This window comes from Leopardus geoffroyi, chromosome A1, assembly GCF_018350155.1.
Source record: "Leopardus geoffroyi isolate Oge1 chromosome A1, O.geoffroyi_Oge1_pat1.0, whole genome shotgun sequence".
Lineage (NCBI taxonomy): Eukaryota > Metazoa > Chordata > Mammalia > Carnivora > Felidae > Leopardus > Leopardus geoffroyi.
The window spans coordinates 68,937,993-68,958,114 of NC_059326.1; the positions used below are offsets into that span (position 1 = coordinate 68,937,993).

Sequence of the window (20,122 nt, forward strand, 5' to 3'; positions counted from 1 at the left end):
ACGGGGCCAGCTGCCGTCAGCTAGATAAGCTTCAACCGTTCAAGAAAACATGTACAGGAACTTTGAATTCCATCCTATTTGTCTACATCCCTTTCTTCCACAAGAAGGCAGCAGCTCTGATTATTGTCACCGGGGTTTTCTGACTCCTCAGAGTTGGTCTTTGCCCACAATGCCTGGCACGGGCCCTTGGTTTGCATGCCTTGACTCGCGGTTGAGTTGTTCTTTGATCCAGAGAAGGAAATATCTGGCTGGATGTACACAAACCGGCAGGTGATCCAGAAAGGGCAGAGGGTCCAAAACGTTGTTGAGGCCAGCAGGAATGGATGCCAAGTGTCCGGCACATAGTAGAGGCCCAAATAAAGAACTTCTTTCTCTGCTTAGGTACCTAAGGAAGCTTCTAAGACCAGCCATGCTTGGTGATCTCTAAAGTCTAGTCTAAGCCTGAAAACTTTTCAATGTAGGTAAACATATGACAGCAGTCAAGTCATTCTTCTACCTCAGAGTATCTCTGTGTTACAAAGCCATACTATAACGTGGTTATTAATCCATACAGATTTTTTTAAGCTTTATTCTACGCATGTGCTTCAAAGCATGAGGTGTGTGAGATACTAATATGTATGCCCAACCTTTGAAAACTTACTGTTTCCTTGACAAGACATGATATGGGGCGCCTGGGTGGCTCAGTCGGTTAAGCGCCCGACTTTTGACTTTAGCTCAGGTCACGGTCTCATGGTTTGTGAGTGGGAACCCCACATCGGGCTCTGTGCTGACAGTGCAGAGCCTGTCTGGGAGATGTTTTATTTATTTATAAATAAATATAAACTTAAAAAAAAAGGAAAAGACACAATATTTGTGTCTAGGAAAGATAACTCACAGTATGCAGTGGGAGAAAAGGAGATGCTGGCCAGCTCAGTTTAGAGCTCTTAGTGTCCTCACATTCCTAGGTTCTTCTGATTTCTGTGGACATGAACTTTCATCAATCTAAGATCAGAAAAAAAAGAGCATTAACCTTCCAGGTGAGGATCCTAGGGAGACATGTTTACTATTTCTTCTTCTACTTGGAGACGTCATTGAATGATGCTTTGTTCAGTCAAAATTTCATTCATAAATGCCATCCTTTGGAGACATGATCACTCTTCCAGTTAGCATAGCAGACAAAATCAACCCAACAGTAGACCTGCTTTGGAACTCCCAAGGACTGGAAAAGGGAAGAGAAGAACTGAGTCCAGAACGTTGAGACCAAATTGATTCTGAGTTTGTGTTCTCAGTGCACTTTGTGAGAACGGGCTGTGCAGCCTTATACAGTTAGCACAGACGAATTTAAGCTTAAAGAAATGCATTATCAAGCAGTGTCAAGACTCTGCAGCAACAGAAGATCTTAAATAATGTGGTGTCATGGAAGTTACATAATGGGGAACTTCCGTCTGAAGAAAGAATATCCAGTACAAAGAAGCTTTCTTATTGTGAGGCTCTCTGGGTTTTAAAAATGTTGTAATTCTACTTCCAGAACACTCATTGTATATTATTTGATGGCCTCTATTAAGACTGCCTTCCCAAACATTTCTCTGTTGGACATTCTAAATCTCTTCTCTGCCTTCAATCCTTTCCTCACCCACTTTCTTTCTGCCTACCTTGCCCGTCTTTACCTCCTGGCACCTCTATACTTTTGATCTCGAATCATCAAATGATGATGAAAAGACCTCTATCTGCAGAGGAAAATATCATTAACTGTTTCCCATTTTGAGAGTTTAGTAGCACCGCATATTATTGCAAATGCCATGGTTCCAGCTCAGAACTTTAGAATATCACGTTTTGTATTGATTACACAAACCTTAGGGATTTACCTATTGTGCTACCCATTGAAAAAGGGGTATTTCATTTTTTATTTGCATTGGAGCTACTCCTTTTGTTTTATTTTTATTTTCACAGAATTCCATCATAGAATTTTCCATTTTTTACAGCAATGATCCAGGAATAGGAACATTTTTTTCACCGTGGTCTAAATCGATCAATATTTGTTATTATTTCAGCTGCTTAAATGAGACAGTCTGCCCCCAAATATGGTTATAAGTTAAAAATATTATTTTACATCTAATATTTCAAGCAGTCCTTGGCTATTTTTTTTTTTTTTAGCTGTTTGCTCTTTTTAGCTGTTGTAACTTGTTCTAGCCACGAGTTCCACTTCTCATTAACTGGGTTGGTCACTGATTATAGCTGAAATTACAAATAGAATTATTAAATAGAGATTATTCTGATACCTGAGAACACTAAATACCTTTTTAAAGGGTATTTTCTTAGCATAATCCGGTAAGTTGTTTGAGATAAATTGAATTATAATTTCAAATGTAGTGGAAAACACAGAATGGATGATAAGTTAGTCATTAGAAACAGTACAATGGGATGAGAGTGGGAAATTTGAGAAACTTACTATTCAAATTCAAAACTTGTTAAGTTTGGAACCTTATTCCTTGTTGCCAGATCCATGCTAGCAGAGTGAAGAGAAGAATTGAGACAATTATCCACATGATTCAGACAAAAAATTAAGATCCAAACCCAAACAGTTTTGCCCAAATAATCTTGTGTTTGAATATTTTTTTGCCTGAATTTTTTGTCTCAGTTTGCCACTTCATTTTGTTAGGCTAGATCTTCATTAACAATTATTTTTCTGAACGTTAAAGACAATATCTTTTTTTCACTTGGATCTTCCACTTAGTACATTCGTTATTTTACGTTTGAAAACTAACTTATCAGAAGTTCATCAATCCTATGGCCCTTGAAAGTTTTGCATTTTTTTTCTGAAGCAATATAAAAAATGCTTATGGTGTGTATGCAAGCTGCTGTTTTAATTAACTTTCCTGAATTTCAAACATCTATATTTTACTCTCTTATATGCTTTTAACTAAGGTATAGTAGATGCATTTTTGCTTCAATACTAATTTAAGGTGTAATATTCATTTCTTTAGAGAACATTTTTGTTGTTGTGCATGCCTAGTGTTTTGTACGTTGTATATTGCATTCAGAATATTTTTTTCCTTCTCACCTATCCACAATGCAATGCCGTTCCCATGATGCACCTCTGCTTGCTGTTTACCTGTATGTTAATTCGCTTGAATCCCATTGGCCCACTGCCATCATGTGCTCGCTGCCTGTTATTAAAAGACTCAGTCGACTGCCAAAGCAATGAAGCGACCTCTCGAAGCATCTGTAGACCTGGTACTTTGACCTTTCACCTTTCGCTTTGCATGTAGCTTTTCAGAGAACCATCTGAGATTTGTATTACTTGTAAAAATTGGTTGCAAATGATCATTATTATTAATTAATGGAAAAAAATAAGGTGTTTAGCCATCTCATTTTCATATGTAATATGTGAAATAAATTAATCCTAACAAATTTTAATACCTTTTCCAAAAGAGTGAAGCAAATTTAAATTACTTGCCTCGGAAAAATGCGCATTATAATTCTTATTAACCTTTAAATCCAAGAAATTGCCGTTTAGTTAACGAAGAGAATAGGTATTAATAATAACACAAATGCTTCTTTCCCCCCTTAGAATAGTTTAACTCGTTTTAAAAGCTGAAGTCATTTTTTATTTTTTTTATTATTATTATTATTATTTATTTATTTATTTATTTTGGTGTTGCTTGATAGTTTTTCTTTTCCTTAGTTGAGATGCTACCGTTTTGGGTTACAGAAATCATGCTTCCGCTCTCAATAACAAATTCTCACTCATTCGACATTGCCGCTGTTTAAATTAAGGTGCATGGCAGAGGCATCTCCTTAGCTGTCATTTTGAAAGAGAATGTTGGACTTGATGATCTCTGTGGACACGGAAGGTGTGGTTACTTTGAGTTATACATGTCCTATCCGATTCTTTCCTCATAGGCCTTTCCCCCCGGTGCTCTTCATCCTTTACCAAAGAGACAAGCACTTGAAAAAAACAACGGTGCCAGCACGGTGTTCAATCCCAGCGTGCTGCACTACCAGCAGGCTCTCACCAGCGCCCAGCTGCAGCAACACACGGCGTTTATTCCAACAGGTACGTGCCCTGACAGCTCCAAGTCCCGTGTCCGTGTGCCCTTCCGGTCATGTGCTTTCTCCTCATCCCTCAAAGCTGTTCGGTGGCATCTAGTTTGCTTGTAAAGGTACAGTCAGTACAGCCTGAAGCTCATCATTGTCCTAGCTAGCTAGATACGTTTACTTTGCTTGGATGATAGCGAAAGACTGTCAGGTTTCTAAAGCCAAATATTTTAGAGAGTTGAGTGACAGACTGCACCCATGAGACGCAAAGAGTGGTCAGTTAGGCCTCTTGGTTTCTTGTATCTGCACATGCTGTGTAAAATTGTTTATGTCAGTAGGGCCTTTTTATGTGTGACAGTTCAGATTTGTCATTAACCCTGAATGACCTAAAAATAGCAATTCCAGTAAATACTAACCTTTTTTTTCCCTATTCCTATTCAGAGCACTAAACAAAAAACCAAGGCTGTTCAAATTAAAGCGATCTTCTTCTCATATTTTACATCCATTCTCTCTCTTTCTCCATCGTTCTCAGCTTCACCAAGTGCACAAATAGATAGGGCTCTTACTCGCAGTTTCTGAGCCAATGCCTGATAGTCTTAGCTGCTCAGGTCCATTAACTGTATCATTCCACTAAAAGATGAATTCTATTAATCACAGAATCTCGAAGTTTAAAGGATTCTTAGTGATCTCCTCATCCAGTCGATCGTTTTACAGATGAGAAAACTGAGGCCCCCTAAATGTGAGGTGACTTCCCAAGGTGGCACAGCTAATGAGACAAGGACCCAGCACCTAGTTTCCCTGTGACCGGTCCGACGTACCGGCACATGACACCACCCGGCTTCCGTAGGTGGAGTCACAGAGTTCTCCCTTACAGCTCGGCAGACAGAAAACATCAGATAAAAGTGAAGAAGCAGAAGCGCAAAGCATGTCAACCCTCCTCCTTTTTGGACCCACCTCCCTGACCCCAGACCTACACACACCATATACGAACACAAAGTCATCATATATTGACCATGGTATTGACTTTTTAGTCTGTGTTAGAAGCAGGGATAATGTCCTCAAAATAAATAAAGTCTCCTCCTACTGTTTAAAAAAAAAAAAAGCGAAGAAGAAGAATCAGAGAGTAACTTAGGCTTTTGTGAGAAGACGGTCCACTGAGTTCTTAGTTCGGAAGTCAAAATTTTCATCCCTTGATAGTGACTGGAAGGTAAATATAGATGAACAACAGTTTTATCCAAAAGAGCTTGTTGGTCCTAATCCACATGGTTGGACTTTTTGGGTTTATTTTCCATTTCTTTAAATCCTGTAGCATATCAGGAATTAACGTGGGAGGGAGTAGAATCGCTATTTCTGTGGTATTCTTTGTGTAAAAGTTACACTTTGAAATGAATTGTCAACCTTTTAACAATATTTACTACAGTAAAGATATAAGTTATGTGAGGAAAATGGTTCTTAGTGTTTAGTTTTCCTATTTTACTTCCGCTTTTCTCTTAAGTAGATTCATAGACCTGTGGAGTGAGTTTCTATATCAGTACTTATTGGGACTTATTGTACTTAAGGTTCTATCACAACCTTAACTAGTGACATTTCAGTGCAGGGATAGCACAGCAGGACTTGTCATTGTAATCCACTAGATATAACATGTTTGTAAAATAATAACTAGTAGGTAAACTTACCTCGAGGTCTCGTAGGATTTCTAGAAGCGTCTTATTTTATAGACCTCGTCACTAGATATTTGAAGAGAAAAAAATCAGGGAAGAATGTACAGAGGGGTAAAACATAAAAGGACAAGTCTGTTTCTGGAGACTGGGTAATAATTTCAGAACAATTTCCTGAGAATGCCTTTGAAACCCTGGAACTTAGTCGTGTAAAAATGTGAAGGCCTCTTAACTCGTATTTAACACTTCAATCCAATAATGACTGCTCTATTAAATCACTGAGAGAACCCTCACTTAAAAATGTTTCACCTGGAAACCATTTAAAGACTTCCAAAGCAAGAATGGATAACATCCTTTATGCAGTGACCTGATTATTGCTGATGAAATGATTGTATCGAGGAGCGATAGGCTGCACTGGTTGCTGTGCTTGAGTACTTCTGCCCCCTGCTGGATTGTTTAAAAACTGTCCGTGTGTCCGGCAACCCTCAATTGTGTGCACTTTGGAAGCCGAAAAGTGGGTTCTAGCCCACTTAATTCTGTGAATTACAAGTGTTTCCATCTGTAACATGATATCAATATCATAGTGAACAACCATGTGGCTCTCGTGCTCTGAAATGGTATATCAACTTCTAAGAAGTTTTCACATGTTTTTCTTAAATGATGAAAGAGAAAATAATTTTCTCAAAAGACAGTTAGTGTAATCTTTCCCCCACTTAAACCCAGAACAGAAATTTTAGTGTTTATCTTGGCTCTAGCTTTTATTTCAGGCTTTCTTTCTCATAAACCACATTTTCAACTTAATTTTAAAATGGTAATGATAATGATCATTGTTAATCACTGTTGTCTTAAACGTCTGCAAATTAAATGATGATGTTCAAAAATAAGTTTTGTAACTTGGCAGATGGGTGGGCCCATTATTTTTAACATGACAGATTTTGATTTTTCTATAAATACTTTATATTAATATCTATCCTATATGAAACAAAAAGCATTTCGTGTTCTCCTGGAGGCCACCCTTTACCGAAAAGTCATTCATAGTGGAATTTTGGGGGTTGTTTTTTTTTTAAGATCCCTAACTTTTATTTCTTTTTTTTTTCCCCCACTGAGGTATCATTGACATGGAACACTATATCAGTTTCAGGTGTACAACATAATGATCTGATATTTGTATACACTGTGAAATGATCACCACAGTATGTCTACCTACCATCTGTCACCCATAGTGAAGTTTTTGATATGTTACTAGAACTCTCCCAATGACACAGTATGAATTTGGATTTTAGGAATTCTGCCTCCAGACTGTGGAGATAGTAATGTAAAATATCATGCAAAATATGGGATTCCTCTCCCAAACCATGCTAACATAATTATCACCTTGGTTGGTGCCCTAGCACATTTGTGGTGGGTAGGACTTTTCCTTTTCTCCTTTTTTTTTTTTTTTTTTTTTTTTTTGATAGGGATTATTTTAATCTAGGAGTTATACTTTTTCTTTGCTATGTTAGGAAAGCAGCAAAAACCACACACACTTACAAAAATAGCAGGGTAATAATTCTTGGCATTTCTCTGACAGGTTTATTCTGAGTTACTCTAAGTGTTCTTATAGGCATTTTCTCATTATTCTTCAAGATCATTCTGGCAGCAGCAGGCGTAATTATTGGCATTTTGCAGATGGAAAAACCGAGGCTGTGTCTATGCTGCAAAGTGGAAAATATAATTAATGGAAATATCCAGAGAACCCTAACTCACAGATTCTAGAGTTGGAATATTTCTAGAGTTGAGAAGTCTTTGTTGAGAGAGTTAGTGCCTTAGTGAAATACCTCAGCCGGTCAGAACAAAACGACCCACCGACTCTTTCCTTGATATATTTCATTGTACTGGATGTACAGAATAACCAGAACAAGGAAAAGTGTTAGCACAAATATTGCCTAATGATCAGAAACCATAATGTTATGTAAGGTTATCACACACCTTGGTGAAAGATTTGTCAGCATTCAGTGGAAACTGTATCTGTACCACCACAGCAGAATCTATTTGTCCCACTTAATTCAGCAAACAGTTCTTGAACACATAGTAAGTTCTGGGTTCCAGATCCAGTAATGAGAATACAACGAAGAGGCAAAAATCAATACAATGCAGAGCGTTAAGGGCCCCTTGGGGCATGAGCAAAGCTATTTGAGAGGGCAGCAAGAGGCAATGCATTAGGGCCATCAGCATGTGCAGTGGGTGATGGTGACAAAGGATCCTGAGAAGGAAAGAACTCTCCAAAGGAGAAGAAATTTGCATAGGACTTTGAAAGGAACGTTTTCCCAGCGGAGGAAGAGCATCCCAGGCAGGGGAGACAGCCTAGGTTGGGGAGAGCATATTCGAGGAAGAGCAAGTTATCCGTTTTAGCTGCAGCATAAAGTATTTGAGGGGCAGGAGGAGGGTGCAAGGGTGGCAAAGAAGAGGAGAACCAGAATCTGGCACTGAGTAAGACAGCCACGCAAAGCAAAAGCTATTTGTTTCCAATATTCATATCGTTTGTAGAGCACAGAGAGAGAAAGAGAGGCTCATGAAATTAATTTGGTTGAGCATTTCAACCACATCCTGAACTGAAGCTGAAGTGACACATTCGATCCCGGCTCAGTGTGGCTGCTGGAGCTGCTGTAGATGGTTTTCAACCCAGTGACATTCGCATCCGTGACACAAGAAAGCCCTCCAAGAAAACCCCTCCACATGGGAATGCAACAGAATTTTTATGGGCCTAACTTTGAATCCAGCCATGGTTCACTCTGAAATGAAATCATTTACAAAGTGGGTACATAAATTTTAGGGAAAGGTTGATCCCACTGCACTCACTAATGGCAGAGAACACCCATTCAACCAACTGTCCACCTACTGTGTGCCCCAAAGACCTAGACAATGAACGCTGCCCTCCCAGAGTTAACAGCAGAGGAGGAGAGATGGATGTTCAAGAAATGCCCATATAAATATGTAACTTAAATGTTTTATAAATCCTATGAATGAAAAAGTAGAGTTCAATACGCTTGAAAATAGAAAACTGATTTAAATGGCATGTGGAGGTAGGTAAAAGAGCAACTGAACAGTTTTCTAAAGAAGTGATATGTGCCTTGAGACCTGGAAGATGAAAAGAGTAGGGCGAAGATAATTCCAGGCAGAGGGGACAGCTTGTGGGAAGCCCAAAAGTAGGACAAAAGTGCGATGTGTTCGGTTCAAAGAAATGATAGACTAATCTGCCCGGGTCACAGTGCCAGCCTCCAGAGAGGGGTATAGAACAAGCCAGGGAGACAGACACTGGACCCTAGGGGACCTTTATCCTAAAAGCAATGAGAAGGCAGTGAATTGTTTCCAGCGGAGAAGCGAACAGACCTGTATTTAGAAAGGTTTACTCTGACAGCAGAGTGGAGACTGGATTAGGCAGGGGACAGGAAGGCAAGCAGGAAGACCAGTTAGGACATCATTACAGGGCCAAGCCTGGAGACAATGGCAATCAGGACCGGAGAAGTGGCAGTAGAGACGCACAGACGGACAAATGCAAGATGCATTTTAGAAGCAGGATTGCTTTGGCTTTTGGGTGAGCCAGAGCAGGGAATTTCAAGAGGGAAGGCAGATGCATAAATGTGGAAGCCTTGAGCTCATAGGTAGTATTTAAATCCCGGGTTGAATGGTATCATGAATTGAATGATGCCTGGAAAAAGCATAGAGTAGGTGAAAAAGAGCCAGAAGTGAGTCCTGAAAAACTCCAGCATATAGAGATATAGAGTATGTGTGTGTGTGTATGCGTGCACGTGTGTGTCTGGGTTATCAGAAAATCCAAGGGAAAAGACTAGTTTATTATGGAGGGAAGGGCTGAGTGCCAAACGTTACCAAGACTCAGGAAGTTAGATGAAAGTGGAAGAGTTCCTACTGATTGCACAAATACGGAGTTCTTGGTGACATTAGCAGTTGGAGGGAAGACGTGAAAATGAAAGCCAAAGTGGAAAAGATTGAAGAATATGTGGGGTCGAGGAAGTGAAAATTATTGTGCAGGTAACTTTTCAGAAGTTCGGTTATGAAGATTAGAGAGATAGGGTGAGAGAAAGAGAAGGAGAAAGAATCCTGTCGTCAACAGGATTTTGAGATGTGTGTGTGTGTGTGTGTGTGTGTGTGTGTGCTAAATCAGACATATTAGCACGTGTTTGCTGAAGAATCCATTAAAAGCCCAGTTAAATAGCTTCTTTTCCTGACTAGTTAATGTTAGCCTGACCAAAATGTACATCAGGCAGAAAGTACCCGTCAGGTGTGAACAGTTTGGCAGAGAGAATAAAGGCCTTCACATCTCAGATTCTTCGCCTAGTATCTCAGAAGACAGTTCTAAAACCCTAAGTGTGTACATCCATTCGTTAAAAAGAGTTTTCCTTTATTCATTACAAATGAATGTTCTGTCACCTACATGACCCCAACCTTCAGGTATCTTATATTATATTACCTTGATTTTTAGTCTAAGGAACTGAACCGGAAGTAGGTCATTCATTTTTTTCGGTACTCTACAACACACATTTCTCTTCATGGTCAGAGTTTTCTGATTCAAGCACATTAATAAGACCACCCCCAGAGAAGGCAGCTATTCCCCTGGAAGGAATGAAATCTTCCCTCCCTCCCTCCACCTGGAGGCCAACCTGATTTCCTAGTTTTGCCAAAGGTCTCCCTCAGAGATCACCGACTAGTAGCCATGACAAAATCGCTAGCCCTGGTCCTAACTCAGCCCCAGTTCTGCACTATTTTGCCTCTACACTATTCAAGCTTTGTTGCCAGCACCACTTTTTTATAATGATGAATCTCGTAGCAGAAAACAGATCACATACACATCGAGGTCATTCTGTCACCAGAATGTCAGTCTTCCTAAACTGTAGGGCTTACGAGCAATAATCCCAAATTCACATGACCTGCGAGCATTTGATTTGGAGGATATGGAATCTTAATTACTGCTTTTATTTTCACATTGTTTTTGACACGAAACAAGCACAGTTTTAATGCAGTAAGGTCAGCGTAATCTAGTAAATACAAAACCTGACCTGGATTTAGGAATAGAATTCTATTTTGAGCCTTACCCTTGACTCACACTATGCATGACCTTGGAGTAGTTACTATGCCTCAGATTTTTCATCTGTAAAATACCTACTTCCTACCTTAGAGGATGACCTTGATATTGTCTGTAAAATACCTTGAGGTCTTAGAGGAAGGACACTGTAGCATTGTCACATGTCATTCTTATAAGAATCATTTCGATGGATGTGAATAAGAAGTGTGAAAAGTAAAGAGTGAGCTTTGAGTAATATTGGCTTCCAATAAGTCAGATATATTTGTGTCTGTACTAAAAATGTGAGTAACTCTAAGAGACTGTGTTAACTAACCCTACTGATTTCTGGTTGTGCTTCAATCTCACTTTGAATGTTAACTCTAAACCGCTAACCTGTTTCTTTCCCTTTATTCACTTTTTCCACCTGCCATTGCATGACATGCAGGGTCAGTTTTGTGCATGACACCCGCTACCAGTATTGGTAGGTTTCAACCTTTTTTTATGTGTCTTTTATATTGTGTACAGTACCTTCACTTGCTTGAAATTTATTTCCAAGATGGTAGAAATGCTTGAGGAAATGGTAGATCTGAAGGCTTATTTGGCTTTAGAGTTAATGTATAGGTTTTTTTTTTTTTTTAAATGTACTTGTAACTTGAAGAAAATGACCATTTCAATGTGACCAGAACAGCAGAGCAACCACTACAAAACATAAAACCACAAGTATTGCTTTTTTAATGATCTGTATTCTGTTTCTCTTTATAGTTTATATGGTTTAGCATAAGAAAAAGAAAAGCTTACTTTATCAGAAAGGCAGGCTAATTTCATCAGTGTTTTAAAGTTTCATAGTGGTGTGCCTTTATCTCCTCTTTGCTGTGTGTTAGAGTTATCAGAGTTTCCCAGAAGTATTTATTTTTAAAAATTATGAATGGATGTATTTTGAAAACCAATGTCTGAACTGCTTTGCTTTATTATCGCTTTTTTAATTTTAAGTGTTGACTTATTTGTGATGATGATTTGTACCTTAGCACTCCCTTAGATGTTAAATTTTAATAATCCATCGTTATCCCTACACATCCAGTGCCTTGGTACAAAAGTCCGTCTTTAGGACACGCGGATTCGTCCCATTTAGAATAAAGAGAAATAAACATTGGCCAAATTTCCTGGGCTGTTTCACAGCAACTGTGTTAGAATTAACACCAAGGCCTCGAGTTTTTGCTCTACCATTGATTAACCCCCAAAACCCCACAACCTCCAGCAATTTCAGTTCAAAAAAGCAGCCCCAAATTGACAAAAATTTTCCGTCCCACCACAATGAACTCCAAAGGATGTCCTACCCCAAACTGGGCCTACACGTTGAGCCTTGGATGTTTTAGAATGACAAAAATGAATATCGTATATCCTTACCTCATTGGACATTACGTGTCGCTTTTTTAGAGGAGACCATTAGTACGTAACAACCACAGACGCCGGATTGGGAATGATCTATTGTTAGAAGTAAAATGTTTATGAATACATCAACCAAAGTGATCCGCTTTGGCCTTTCTGGGAATCACTGATTATGTTTTAAAACTTCCTTTAATTGTACTTGTAATAAGCTATTTTCCCTTTTTTATTTCTCTCCCATGCTTCCTTGCTTTGCATTGTGATTGCATGCCATCTGCTGGTTTAACCCATGATGGCTTGCTGCTCTGATATTCACCATGCCAAAATACCACTTCTATTACCATAATGCTACACCCTCCTGTTCATTGCTCCCATGGTACCCCTCCTGAAAGTACCCATGATGCACAGCGCTACGTCAGCCACTGTCTCTGCAGCAACAACTCCTGCAACAAGTGTCCCCTTCGCAGCAACAGCCACAGCCAATCAGGTTTGCTCCTTTTAAAGCTTTCTTTCACAAATCCCAAACTCTAAATGAGTGCTGATATTTAAAAAAAAAATTCTCGGTGAGAATTTTTTTTTCATGTTTATCCATCAAATTTTATTTTTTTAATTAGTTTATAGCCAGCATTTATGGACAGGTTGCACTTATTTAGAGTTAACATTTACTGCAAATAATGATGTAGCTATGTTTTGTGTTGCACTGTTTGTTTTCGTACCTAATATTGTGTAATTAACCTGACAGGCTTAAATTCCTTTTAGTACAGCATTACGTATCCAGTGGTTTGTGAATTGCCACAGAGAAACTATAAAAGCTGAGCCAGAAAACTGGCTATATTTCGATTCGGTTCATTCAGACCCTATCACCCGCTGGGGAGGAAAAAAGTTCTCCTCTGAGAAAAGTCTCCCCTTTTTCCTTCATGTCAAATTTGAGGTCTGAATGATTCTTGTCCACATCTCGCCTTGGTCGTATGTGCTCCCAAACTCACTGGTCCCCACTTCACAATTTGTGTAGAGATATTGGCCTAAGAACCAGAGCGTACTGGAAGAGAAATACTAGGCACTGAGTTCACAAAGGCTGGATATAACTAATTAGGGGTGTTTAACTCTGTTGGTTTAACGCATGTGCCGGAAAGACCATGGATGTCCTATTTCTCAGTGAGAACCAGTTGGCTGTTTCCCACTCTGTAATCACAGGCTGACCGTCACCCTAACCCCAGCCAACCAACTTGCAAACATGTGCTCCCGCACGGGAGAGGCACATGAGGACTGGTGAGGGTAAACTCTTAACCTCGCCTAGAAAAACACGTTACTGCGCATGCCCTCCCTTCATAGAAGAGCAATGGTTTTGGTTCTGCTTTTTAGCTTAATTTTTTTTTTAAAGTAAAATCGACCGTACTGATACAAGATAAAAATAGATATAAGAGTAGGCTGGAGGGAAGGTCTGAGCTAATGGGAGAAACTGGGAGAAATCACGTCAGGGCATAAATGCAGATTCCAGACTGCATTTTGCAGGTGAGAAGGGCCGATTCACACTTTCTTTCTATGTTCAAGTGCGTAAGTGATCCCAGTGCTGTGCATCCCATCATGGAAGCGACAAGTGTGAGTGTACTTGAATGAAGGAATAAAAGTAAAATCCCGTGATAGGTCCGACTGTGTCCTCTGAAATGTGATGAAGCGGGACAGGGATGGGGGGGGCCCACACGTGCTCTCAGAGGCAGATATAAACTAGTGATAACGCTTCAGCTCTCCCTCACCACCTCAAAAATGCCACATTACCTCTAAGGAAAGCCAACTCAGCTTCCAGACAGATATGATAAAGAATAGCAAGTAAGTTTCTTAGCTGGGAAGAAGATTCAGAAGAAAGGATGGGCTGGAAGAGGGAGAGACAATTTTCATCCCTGCTATAACTAGGTTCACAGCTATAACTAGGTTCCCTTTCATTTGCTCGTTCGTAATAAGGAAGCTGGATGTTTGGATATTTAGGTCTGAGTCCTGCCTTCTTGAACCATGTTTTTGTGGTTGTTGACAGAATTTTTGCGAGAAAGTCCTCTCCTAAAAAAACAAGTTTGAAGTATCATATACTGGCATTCATTATGATGGAATTTTACTATACTTTATGGCAAGTTAAGCACTTGGGTTTTTATTTTTTTTAACATTTTACTTATTTTTGAGAGACATAGAGCAAGTTGGGGAGGGGCAGAGACAGAGGGAGACACAGAATCCGAAGCAGGATCCAGGCTCCGTCGGAGCTGTCAGCACAGAGCCAGATGCAGGGCTTGAACCCACCAACAGTGAGATCATGACCCGAAGTCGGACGCTTAACCAACCGACTGAGCCACTCGGGCACCCCAAGCTAAGTGCTTCTGGTGCTGAGAGATCTTTCTTAAGAATGGAAAGGAAGTCAAGATAAAGAAACACTGTGGAGTTCGGGCATAAATTCCATTCATATGGTAAATACTTAATCACATATCATAAATATTTTTTCCAGCCTGGTGATTTTCTTTTTTTTTTTTTTTTTTTTTTGGCTCCCTTTCCTGGGAAAAACTTTGAGAGATTGCACACACGTGTGTGGGTTTCTGTACGTGGGAGGGTGGCAGGGGTAGGAAGCATGGGATATGCAAAGGCTAAGATATATCATTTTACAGCAGACTGTGATTGGCAAGGGAACTGACAAGTTTAACTCCAGCTACATTTAAAGAGATATTATTAAAGGAGTACCTGACAGTAGCTTTGAGAATCCTAAATCTGTGTCTTGCAGTTTATCAGATATACTAGTTGCTGGGCTCCACTTCAGTGATGAAGGAGAGAAATCCTTTAGCAGCTCTTCAGGAAGGTCAGCTTGCTCTAGAAAACCACAGAAAAAGAAACAGTCGTAAATATAAATTTTTCAGATAGAATATTTTTTATGTATTTTCAACAAGTTTCAAAGAGCGAAGCAGCCAAACAAGAACTTGGAATGTCTTCCAGTGCCCCAGAATTCAGAATTCAGAGGATGCTGATGGCCGTTAAATGACAAGTCATTGTCTTTCTTGTTAATCTCACCCTTTAAACTCAAATGGAATCATATCCATGTGAATGATGTGTCCTTTAAACATAGTAAGTCTCAGTTTCCTCAGCTGGGAGAGGGAGCCCAGCATTAGATCAGCCCAAAGTCCCTTCCAGCCCTAAGATCCAGAAAACCTGTGGTCCCTTCGCTGCTATGCTGGACCCAAAGTATCGGATGTATGAAGCTAGACACTAGCGGAATGGCAAGTAGTGCTAACGATTTCAGAGTTCAGGGCACAATAAGCATCTTGCCTTCTTTTTCCTTCATGGAGTGATCTGCCTTTAACACAAAAATGCGCTAGGGTTTTGACAGTCTTTCAGTGCATTTGATCAATTTATACCGGCAGTTCAAACAGTTCAAACCTCACAGGCATTTGTAATTAGAGACAAGTCATTCATAGAAGAAAGAAGATAGACCAAAACATCCCACGACAGACCCTCTGGTCCAGGCTTCCTTTACACGTGAGCCCGTGGTGAGCCAAGATGAACAGGTACAAACCTCGAAATTAGGTTCTCAGGGCTGAATCAAGGGGCCAGCAATGAAAGTTTTCAATGAACTTAGACTTGCAGTTTGAAATGCAGTGAAGACAAAATCCAAATATTTGGGGGTAATATAAAATAATTCTTTTGGTTGTTTGACTCTGGGCATAGCTTTATAAACAAAGATGCAATGAACAAATTTATTAGCAGCTATTTCCTCTTTCAGCTAAGGTCTTTGGGCCTTACTATAGAAATTACATTACATAATCATTACCTAATAAGATTATTATTTACCAACTACTTATTTTGCACAAGATACTATTCTAAATGGTTTCTCTCTCATACATGTTACATTATATATCATGCCATATATTTTATATTATATGAGAGAGGGAACGTATGCATAGATATACTCATGTAAGCCTTAATCACAGTCTTATGAGCACAGCTTTGGGCATCTCTGTTTCACAGATGGTAAGACTGAAACAGAGGTTAACTAACTACCTTAGCCAAAGTTCAACAGCGAATAAAGGGTCTTGCTGGAACTGAATCCCGGGCAATCTGACTCTAGAAGCCTTGCTCTTAACCACCGTGCTACACCACCTTTCTCATAATTATAAATACACAAAAGTCAGTTCCCTCCCCAAATAAAACTATCTTTCAAGTGAGACCCAATAGCAACACACTCTGTTGCTATAGGAGGAAATGAAGAAGCCTTGCTCGTGCAGCTCAAACTATGGTGAATCCTAAGGGGGGTGGGGGAGGGGGGGTGGGAGATGGCCTGAACTTGAGCTTTGAGCTAGTTATGTAATTGCCAGGTCGTGTTTGGAAACCATATAGCTGATATACACTATTACAATATATAACCACATATGAATATTCTGCATAATATTATAACAGTAAGTCAAGTGAAAATTACAAACAGGATTTATACAAGTAAGATAAGAAGAAGATAAAAAGTCAAAAAGAATTCGTCCTTAGTCCTAGTGAAGCAGGCTCACGGGCTTCTTTTGGGTGAAACCCTTGCCCAGACTTGACTCTTACTTCTGCCCGTCAACTAACAAATGGCCTGGTAACAAGGAAGGTCAGACATGAAAATGAAAATCCCATATAAAGCGGTCTGTTTCAGCCCAACAGATACAATGTATCAATCTATAGATGCCCATATTGGGAAATATTTGATCTCAGAGTACACATTAAAAGACGTAGAAGTATACAGCTTAGTATATGGATTGCCTAGTTTTTTTCATATTGCAAGAAATTTCATTTAACAAGAGTACAGATTGAAATTCTTATAACTTGAATTATTATAGGACTGTATGCTGTCATTGCTTTGTTATGTTTTATTTCAAACCTACATTCTGTTTCAAGAGGGGAGAAAATAGTTTCTGAACAAACACACTTCAAGTTTTAGTTTCTTCATTTATATACAGAGTTCATTCAGTTTACCTAATAACATCCTTGAAGACCCAGTTAAAATACAGTTTATACTGAGAGTCTTTCCCTTCATCCCGGCAGCTAGAAGTGCTTTTTCTAGCCTCTGAGTTCTAAAAGGACTCTACCTGCACGCTCCTCGGAGCATCGCTGGAGAGAAGGAAGGGCAAGCACACATGCACACAGGCAGGCAGGGGCGTGTAAAAGGTGAGGCCAAGAGCTAACAATCTGATTGGCCAGAGCCTCAGTTTCCGGGGAGGAGGCAATCTGATTGGTCAGAGCCTTAGTTTCCGGTGGGAGGGGCGGTGGTGACTGCAGTTGGGTTTGATTCTAACCATACAAGACCAAGGCAAAGGGTTTTGCCTGATTTGGCCAATAGAGGTCTTTAAGCAGGATAGTTGACAGAACAGAAGTCTGGGGAGAGTGAACAGATAGATTTGAGGCTGGAGAGTCTATGGAGACCATTGAAAGGTTTTAACTGAGACGGTGGCCACTGGCAAGTGGCATACTTTGTCTTGCCTTTGCCACTTACATGGGGAGAGTTACTTTTAACCAAAGAGAAACATAAAAACTCACCCCATGGCAAACGCATCCAAATATTAAGATCCTATGGCACAAAAAGAAATTTGGGCTGAGGTGAAAGATTAGCCGCAGGAAGTCGCTCCCGTAGGAACTGAATTCAGTCCCTTCAGGGACAGCAGTTGAGTGGACTCACTGGTCCCATGTCTCCAGCGTGCTCACTCCTAACATGTGCCTTCCCACTTCTTCCTAAATGAGACTTCAGAGCCACAGAAGCTCAAAGACCTCCCAAGCCTTTGCTCGAAAGAAAGAGCCCCTCCAGATTTGGAGTGAATACATACCACCCATGTTTCCACAGTGAGAGCTACATGGGCAGTGAGGGCGATTATCCATCTAATTCATTCTGGGAAATGAGCCTGTGCTAAGAAGAAAAAGTTCTTGAACTTGGATATTAGGAAGCTTTTTATAGAGCACCCCACCAGTAACTTTTTTTTTTTTAAGTTTATTTACTTATTTTCAGAGAGAGGGAGGGGGAAAGGGCAGAGAGAGAGAGAGAGAGAGAGAATCCCAAGCAGGGTCTGCACTTTCAGCACAGAGCCCAATGCAGGGCTCAAACCCACTGAACTGTGAGATCATGATCTGAGCCAAAATCAAGAGTGAGATCATGACTGAGCCACCCAGGTGCCCACCCCCCAACCAGTACCTTTAAAGCTAGGGAAAACAAATTACATTTCTGGCAATATGTTAAAAATCTCTCAATCATGTCTACAAAAAATGATGATTCAGGTTTAAAATTATGACCTCAAAGTCTTGTCACATCTTCTAAACACTCCTCCAAAGATTAAATCCATTTAACAAAAAGTTGACCTTAGGAAGAGTTTATTGAAAATTAGTAATATACACATATAATTCTCTATGAGAACATATCTAAGTCAGAAAAATCCCATTTTCTATACATGCCAGTTATAAATTTACTGTATCTGATAATCAACTTCAATAATATCGTACCAAAAAAAAAAAATTACATGCAACCAGATTCATAATAGTATGCTTTATCTGGCCTGCTACAAATTACTTGAGAGGGAAGAATAAAGATTAAAAGCATCAGATTTTACTTCTCACAAATAAATGGGAACACAACCTCAAAGCTATTTGTATAAAAATTTTTGGATATGTAAGTTAGCCTGTACTAATGAAGAAATCTAGAAAGGTAAGGTCATGTTTTACTTAAACTCTCATCTCAAAGAGTTTTATAAAACATCTATTATGCAAAGCCATCTGCCAGGACTATATTCAGATAAACGTAGGAGGCATTAAACACTCCCCACTATTCACCATTTGACCCATTTGGAGCCTGGTTTTTTTTCCCCCCACAAGAAAAATCTTGGTTCTGTAAAGCATTGGTGTGGGGGAAGTGGGTTCCTGGGAGACACCTCTGCCAAAACACACGGTGGTAACTGGCCTCCAAGTACAGATGCTCGAATTCCTTTCTCACCATTTGCTCATTCCTGGGAACAGACTGTAGAAAGCAGCTGGGACCCAACTATGTTGTGCTCCAGAGAGGCCCAGAGGGCAAGTGTCAAAATCAAGCCCTTGTGAATAGTACTCAGGTGGAGAACATCCATCTCAGCATTTGACTTCCCACCGCTAAAGCTCCTTAGCCACCTTGCACGTTTTGCTCATGTCCTAACAATAGAAGGGGGTTCCGTTTCAGTAATGGATTGGGTTGCTTCAAATGAGGCAGAACTGCCATATTAAATATTTTGTGGAAAGAGGCAGCAGTGAGTAAGCGTGGGGGCGGGGGGGGGGGTTGAGATTGGAGCCTGCTATAGCTCTAAGTAAAAAAAAAAAAAAAAAAAAAAAAGAAAAAAGCTAAATGTTTGAAACTGCAGGACTTGCATTCAGTTAATGCTATTGGCTAAAGCTGCTTGGAAATTTAAGTGTAAATTCCATGGCGCAGTGCAGCTCAGGCATCAGGATCCAGAGGGAACGATCCGGGTCAGAACACTTTTGGAGGAGGGGTGGGTCTTGGATCTAGGAGACCCCTACAGAAGCAGATTGTTTTTGCTCTTCAAGAAATCAGAAAATAAGAAGACAATAGATCTTTTAGCTCTCTGCGTCAGAGGCAGCTGCTTTGCAGGCCAAACGACCCTGAGGTTCAGTTCATAAATGTGTCTGCAGATTCTCAAAGGAAAGGCTAAGTTATGTAAGTGTCGTAATCTAGTGCATTTTCATTTTTCATGAATAATTTACACCTCATGGTGAGAAACTTGGGTAGAATTCTTTTCTATGGAGCACCTAAAGACATATCAGCTCCAATTTTGTGCAGCTGAAGAGAAAATGTCAAGGGTCCTTATGTGGGACTTTACTGCCTGGTGGATTGTCCTACTTATTATGACTCAAATCCCATCCTCTTTTGCATTTTGATGGAATTTGGGGGGAATCTTTTTAGATTGAGAAGTTCTTTTCCCAGTAGTATTTTGGCTTCTGTTGATGGTAATAAAATCATGCTCAACTTTCCTAATTT

At 39.9% G+C, this 20,122-nt stretch overlaps 1 protein-coding gene and 1 long non-coding RNA gene across 10 annotated transcripts in view; one reads left to right on the forward strand and one right to left on the reverse strand.

Moving 5' to 3' along the window:
* Positions 1–20,122, forward strand: part of MBNL2 (muscleblind like splicing regulator 2) — a 160,533-nt gene that overhangs the window by 121,749 nt on the left and 18,662 nt on the right. For 2 of the 9 annotated variants that reach the window (XM_045480934.1, XM_045480943.1), the window contains 3 exons: positions 3,160–3,213; positions 3,883–4,036; positions 11,180–11,215. In XM_045480934.1, the coding sequence (XP_045336890.1) occupies positions 3,160–3,213; positions 3,883–4,036; positions 11,180–11,215 (244 nt within the window). Of the gene's footprint in view, positions 1–3,159; positions 3,214–3,882; positions 4,037–11,179; positions 11,216–12,509; positions 12,605–20,122 lie in introns of all 9 variants that reach the window. The other 7 variants (XM_045480952.1, XM_045480968.1, XM_045480985.1 and 4 more) reach the window with 7 other exon arrangements.
* On the reverse strand, positions 7,214–18,610 carry LOC123599388. Its single transcript, XR_006713129.1, has 2 exons — positions 14,836–18,610; positions 7,214–7,369 (listed from the first exon to the last, which is right to left on the reverse strand). It is a non-coding gene; the product is annotated as an uncharacterized LOC123599388 (long non-coding RNA).